The sequence below is a fragment of the Saccostrea echinata genome, unplaced genomic scaffold, assembly GCF_033153115.1.
Source record: "Saccostrea echinata isolate AGI-Se365-2 ecotype Australia unplaced genomic scaffold, CSIRO_AGI_Sech_v1 ptg000100l, whole genome shotgun sequence".
NCBI classification, from domain to species: Eukaryota; Metazoa; Mollusca; class Bivalvia; order Ostreida; family Ostreidae; genus Saccostrea; species Saccostrea echinata.
This window is the reverse complement of record NW_026889849.1, coordinates 32,304-39,586: the sequence shown is the minus strand read 5'-3', so window position 1 is coordinate 39,586 and position 7,283 is coordinate 32,304. Positions and strand designations below refer to the sequence as shown.

Genomic DNA, 7,283 nt, shown 5'->3' with positions numbered 1-7,283 from the left:
GTGCTAATAAGGCACCCAAGCCTCCCTGACAGTCCTTAGGGCACAGATGTACAGAAGATATTCTAAAGGCACTTGACGGTATCAACAATATTAAGCATGGCTTCTACCCATGTTCAAACATTTGAAACCTATTACCGTGACCCACACTTCCCTTTGTTGACTTCAAATTATGGATGTTAACAGAGAGGCCAACAAGACTTTGATGCCAAAAGATCTGATAAAAGTACATAGCCTAGCCATTCCAAACAAAACAGAGTGTTACACAAGATGAAAAGACCCTCCCAACAGTCTTTGTGGCACAGAAGGATAATAAATATTCATAAAATAGTCTCGCCAATCTCAAAAGCATTGTAAATGGCTTGAATATATGCTAGGGCTCTAAAAGATCCATAAACTACCATTTGTAGTCCCCAGCGGTAATTTTAAACTCCGGCGTTAATTGGTAACTTGTGGGTCTCCGGTCGGAGACAAAAACTCGATTTTTGGATTTTTGATAAATTTCAGCGGTCAAAGAGAGGTAACTCCAAGTTACCATTTCCCGCGTGTAAATACAATATCACCAAAATTTGACCCAATTTTCTGGATAGGAAATGACCCAAATAGTATAGAAAACACGACCCCAAAAAATGTTTTTTTTGTTGGACTTAGTTTTTTTTCGGGGTTACCAAATACCAGAGGGTGTTACCAAATACCGGAGAGAAGTCTTGCTTCAGAAAACACATTAAACAGAGCGCTAAACCAAATAATCGTCCAATACCTTGGTTAGAACGCTCAAAATACTTACATAATATTATGCATAATTTCCTAAACCCTTCAGAAAGAGATTTGTTACCAAATACCGCACAAGTTACCAAATGCCGCAGAAAGTTACCAAATACCCAGTTACCAATTCCCTAGTTACCAAATGCCGCGTTACAAAATACCGCTCCAAGTTACCAAATACCTCGCTCCAAAGTTACCATTTACCTACGAGTTACCAAATACCGATTTGGAATGTTACCAAATGCCGCAACCCCACCTGACAGGATGCTGTCAGGTTACCAAATAGACTGAAACCTATGCCCCTAACCCTAACCCTAACCCTAACCCTAACCCCTAACCCTAACCCTAACCCTAACCCTAACCCTAACCCTAACCCTAACCAGGTTAGGTTTAAGATACCAGGTTAGGTTTAAGCTACCAGGTTAAGTTTAAGTTACCAGGTTAGGTTTAATTTACCTGGTTAGGTTTAAGATTCCAGGTTAGGTTTAAGATACCAGGTTAGGTTTAAGATACCAGGTTAGGTTTAAGATACCAGGTTAGATTTAAGATACCATGTAAAGTTTAAGATACCAGGTTATGTTTAAAAAACCAGGTTATGTTTAAAAAACCAGGTTAGGTTTAAGATTAAGGTTAAGGTTAGGTTTGAAGATAAAGGTTAAGGTAAGGGTTAAGGATTAATATTAAAGGAAGTTTTTAAAGTTAATGAAGGGTTGAAGATTAAGATTAAATTTTAGTTCTTGTTTCAGAAAGGAATCTTGATATGGTAACTAATCTAAAAAATCTTCCTTTGTGAGAATGATCTAGTAGTTGAATTTGTAAGACCAATGCATAGACTATCGTGTCTGTAAAAGACAAAAAATGTTGGATCGGAAAGTATGGACAAATGATTTAAACAAATTTTAGGGGCAGATAATTCGGCCGTATATTGCCATAAGGTTTAGTTCATAGGCTAGATTAAGGGTTAGTTTAAAGTTAAGATTAAAATTTAAATTAAGGTTTAAAAAAAGGGAAGGTAAAGTTTTTTGCTAAGATTAGGGTTACGGTTAAGATTAAGGTAAAGTTTTGATAAATGTTATGTTGATATTTTGAATTAATTGAACAGTTTCCATTTTATTTATGGAATAAGCCTTGATTTAGAATTGAAAATAAGCAAATATCTTAATTTCAAAATTCATTTTAATACATGAGTTTTTGAAGTACATTTTAAAATTTTATATATTTTCAAATATCTTAAATTTAAAATTCATTTTAATACATGGATTTTTGAAGAACATTTTAACATTTTATATATCAAAATATTCTATTTGTTATTAGAAAAACAATTTTCAGTCAATCTGTTCAGGAGCTTCCATTCCGAAACCATGAGGGTGTCCAGGTTGAAACCTAGGAATCAAAACAATAAAATCAAATTAATTAATTCATGTATAAACCATCGTAAGTATGCATTTTATAGGTGTTTTACATTGCATAATAAACAGAATTTTGACACAAAAATACCTTGTGGCGCCATGAATACGATTCTCCACCATAATTAAATCGAATTTCGTCCTCTACCTCTATATCCTTCTTTGCTTTGAATATGATGTGTTGTTTTTCGCCTTTTTCAACGAGTTTTGGAAAAATATTAGGATGGCAATGCTCGTCATTAATTAATCTGCCAAGGCTTCCATCGTCTACAGATGCGTCTATTCTAGAAGTAAATTAGTTTCTTTTAAATTTAAATGAAAGATGAAGGATACATTCTGCTGTGAAAATGATTAAAAACTACTCACATCTTCAATTTGCCATTGAAATTAAATTCAAAGAAATAGGTATCATCCTCGTCTTCAAGGAATGGACCTTCCCTCAATTTGCCTTTGTATTCCAGCAAAGGTTCACCTTTAGAGAACTTCTTCCTTGCAAATACACCATTTCCTGTAATATCAACATTCAAAATGTATCATTGATTCTATTATCTATACTCAGTGTACACAATTTACAAGTATTTTCAATTTTGTACCTATCTCATCATTAATATATTTCACCATGAAGTTAGAATCATCAATTAAATTAAGGACATCAGTCTCTTTTTTAGCTAAGTGTCTTCTTGGATAGCTTCTCAAGGTCTTAAATGGCCGTGAAATATGTGCAGAGTTTTTCTTCTCTGTAGTCAGTTCGACCTGATTGGAGACCTTGAAATTACTGTCGACAATATCATAACTAGGTTGCATTTGATTAGTTGGCATCTCCAAGGGCTCTGAAATTATATCCATTGAGTTAGGGGATACAGCGTTTTCTTCATCAATGAAAGATGATGTGCTTGACTTCGGAATTGATTCAATTTCTCTAGGGATAAGTCTAGTATATGTCTCATTTACAGATAAAACATGACTTTGAGTTGAATGAGCTCTTGCAGTGTTTGAAGGACGAATTAAAACGACCTTACACTGAGAAATATGCCTGTCTAGAATTTCTTTCAGAAATGTAGAGCCCAGAGATTCATCTTTAGGAGTTTTCCATAATTGGTCCCAACGGTGCCCTAGTAAATGATCTGTGAAGAGAACCATTTTCTGTGTCATTTCATATTCAAACGATTTGACTTTCAGTGAAACGGTCATCTTGATTTCTTCTTTTATTTTGTCCTGGATAAAAAACTCATTGCTAATTTCCCTGAAGACGTCCTCTTTCAATACTTTCATTTCTTCCATAATCATCACTTTCGTGTTTTCCATCACCAGACTCTTCAATGAGGTTATCTCTTTGGTAATAATATTGTCCAGCTCAGATATTGTAACATATTCTATTGAAAATATAATTAATTGAATTATGCACCTTGAAAATTAAAATACTTTTTCCTTTAAAAATGATTTGTTTTTAGCTTAATTTAATGTGTAAATATAGTTACCGTTCTCTTTTTCTGCGTTTGTGTCACATTCCATTTTCAACTGAAACACATTTTAAACCATGTAATTTATTTCTAACATTGAAAATGCACTGGTTTATATTGACCCTACAACAACTTCGATTCTACATATTCACCTTCTTTTCGATCTCTAGCGACAAACAATATACATTTATTAAAAACACAACCAAAAACACACACACACACACACACACCCTCTCCCTCACACACACACACACCCTATTTAGTGTAAATCCAAAATTTAAACAATAATTAATTATGACGGTAAATGTGACAAGTATAATACAAAAAGATACCTAGCGGATATTTACATAATTCATTGACATAAACATATTTTCCAGAACTCACCTGATTTGAATACATACTAAACCCTTTTGTGCTCTACTTAAAAACCAACAGCCAAGTAAACATTCAAACTCAACCTGAAAGACATTATTTAACGATATATTTAGCTATACAGACTCAAACTTCGGTATAATCTTATGATTAGAGTTAATGTTAAGGTTAAGTTCAAGATTAAGGTTAAGGTTAAGGTTAAGATTCAGATTCAGGTTAAGGTTAAGATTAGGTTAATGTTTTGAATTTTAGGTTTTGCGTATGATTAAGATGAAGTTTAAGGTTTGTATAAAGGTTAAGTTTAAGACTAAAGTTAAGGTTAAGGGAAATATTAAAATTTTTATTACATTTCCATTTAAGTTAAACGTTCATATTGAATTTATAGATCAAGTTAAGGTCAAGTTTGTCTTAAGGTTAAGGTTAAAATAAAGGCTTAAATTAAGAATAAGATTAAAGTTACAGTTACGCTTAAACTTGCAGTTAAGGTACGCTCACCTATGTCTTTACCTTAAATAAACACATCTTATGCGGCTACAATAATTTGAATTTTTTTACCAAGAGGTTATTATTGATATCACAATAGTCTAACACCTCACCTTTATCAAAATAATTGACTTCTCTAGCCCTGCCGTTAACCTAACCTGCTAACCATTCCTCCAACGCTGATGAAGACGCTTATCTGTAACCTTAACCCTAACCTTAAACCCTTACCCAAACAAACCTTATCCAGTTTATTACGTGTACATTCCAATTAATCGTTATGTAAAACTTGAAGTTGGAAGACATTGAAATGACAGACAACGAGGTCGAATCAGCATATATCACGACAGGTAAGGAAAATACCGAAGAAGTCATCAGGTTTGGCTTGAATCCAGCTAACATACTTACCAGAACTGAACCAATTAGAATAAGAGACTGTACGATTCCACGTGTCACTCAAACCTTGTGGTATGACTTCGATTTTGATGTGGACGGTATAGTGGCAACTTTAGAACGATTTTCAGATATTTCAGCTTCATTCACGTATTTAGGAATTCTACCAAGAGAGAAATTTAGTCTTATTAAAGTCTATAACATTGTCAGGAAGCATTTGCCCCTAGCCAGTTTTTCGAGAAGGGGGCTTGAATGTTTAAGATGGAGTGTGAGTACAAAAATGTTTGAAGGTGATGGTTTTGAATTTCATCTCGCTCTATTACCAAAACCTCAACGGACACATTTTACACATGTGAATGAATCACTTCTTCAAAAATATCAATACGATTTTTACGATACGTTCCGAAATAATTTTTCGAAGTGTATTCAATCCTTGTCGCCAGCGGATATATCTAGAGGTACATTTAAGAAAAATTCAATTAAAAATATCCGGAAATGGAGAGTGTTACCAGACGACAGGATTCTTGTGTTACGTCTTTTAGATGAAGCACTTCAAATAACGCTGCATAAAGAGGAATTTGAGGTAACAGTATTAGCTTTTCAATTAGGTCAACATGATACTTCGGATGAAATCATCGTGAAAGCATTTGATGTGAACAAAGCTACTATTTCTATTCATGCTGCGATAACCATTTCATCCAAGTTCTTTGATCAACATTTATTATGGTCAAGATTCGGACTACAAGATATTGTCGGTGAGCGTGGAACATTTACTACAGCACTCACTTTGAGTTCCTGTGCAAACTTCCAGACAAACTTAGACGGAAGAATACTTGACATTACTCAAGAACTACGACAAATTTGTAAAACTCCTCATGTCTTAAATTTTGTTCAATTCTATGCCGACACTCCACATTTGAGTGCATCGTATATTCATCCAACGTTTGGATGCATAGTTTCTACAGGTATTCTTCATAAGGAAATAATAAAAAGTTTAGAAAAAAAAAGCAAAGAGTACTTAGATATATGTGAAGAAAACTGCCTTAAACTGGTCAAGGTCAACGCTAGGGTTGAAATTGTTGCCTTGCAACAGAACAGTTCAAAAACAATTATCGCAAAAGACTTTATCGATTGTTCTGTGCTACAAAATCTAATTGCAAAGTACCCACTGTTGGTGCCATTTTCGAACAAAACATCATCACCAGATCCTCAACTGACTTTTTCTGCTTTTATATGCAGTATACCAAAGCATATTCATCAGACATTATTCACTTTGTTCGAAGAGAAAAAAAAACAAAGGTGGTTTTTTTGATGTTTGGAAAGCATATCAATACGAAGTTGCCAATGAAAAATTCTGGAGAGGAAAACCAAATTCAGTACTTGACAATATTTTTGCGTCAAATCTTGGACCGGGGGGATCCTCTCCTGACAGATCACTTACTTGGGAAAATGGATTCCTATGTCTTGAAAATAGTGAAGTAAGTGCACTAAACAATAGAAGTACCCCTCCGCTGAAGTTTATAAAACTATCCAAAATAGAAGAAAACAGAATTCGACGTATATTCAATTTTTCTGACGTTTTGAAAAGTGGCGATGTAGTAATTGGCAAGAGAGCTGTCTTAATCTTAATTCAAGACATTATGGCTGATCCTTACAGAATAGCAAATTGTGGTCACTCTCTTTTAGCAAACATGAGAGGTAAAACTTTCCCAGGAGGGGGGAGATTTTCTGGATCCATCTCCTTGTTGGACTTATGCAACAAACTTTGCAACAAACTACAATATAAGCACCCATATGTATTTAAGCGGGTCTTAGAATTAATAGAAGAAGAGGGTAGAAATACTACAGATATTTTGATAAAGGGATTTCAAAGTTTAGATATTACATACTTCCCTGATCTATCATTTTATGACGGGAATAGAAATCCTAAAATAGCTTGGAGAGGAAATGGGTATTTGAAAATTCTATATGAACAATCTGGCCAAATTTCTACTGAAAAAAGCATAGAAGTCACCAATCTTGTTATCCATTCTCTAGAATCAGAAGGATTAGTTCATTCTTCAAAATTCCGAGACATTGCAAAAGACAATAATTTTTCCTTTCCATGGATTTCGGAGGTTCTTTGCAATTTGATGGAAGAACGTATCAACATTCAGTTGTTGACAGAAATTTGTACATATGTGTCATGCATAGGTTTGATGCAAAATAACTGGTATGTTTCCTACGAAAATTTCCAAAAACATCATTTGAAGATCCACAAGAAACTCCCAAATTTGACACATACCCTTCAGAATCATGAAATTCTTTCCAAATTTAGACTGCAAATTTTCCCTCATCTTACAGTGATGAAGTTGCATGATAATCTTCCGTATTTAATATCTAAGCCTGAAGTAATGTATGAGAGATCTGA

At 34.0% G+C, this 7,283-nt stretch overlaps 1 protein-coding gene across 1 annotated transcript; it reads right to left on the bottom strand.

Moving 5' to 3' along the window:
• Positions 1 to 2,087: 2,087 nt before the first annotated feature.
• On the bottom strand, positions 2,088 to 3,680 carry LOC133177204 (uncharacterized). Its single transcript, XM_061312284.1, has 5 exons — positions 3,647 to 3,680; positions 2,762 to 3,541; positions 2,535 to 2,676; positions 2,279 to 2,452; positions 2,088 to 2,145 (listed from the first exon to the last, which is right to left on the bottom strand). Exons 1-5 carry the CDS (start codon positions 3,678 to 3,680, stop codon positions 2,088 to 2,090), a joined length of 1,188 nt encoding a protein of 395 aa, XP_061168268.1.
• Between the last annotated feature and the right edge of the window lie 3,603 nt (positions 3,681 to 7,283).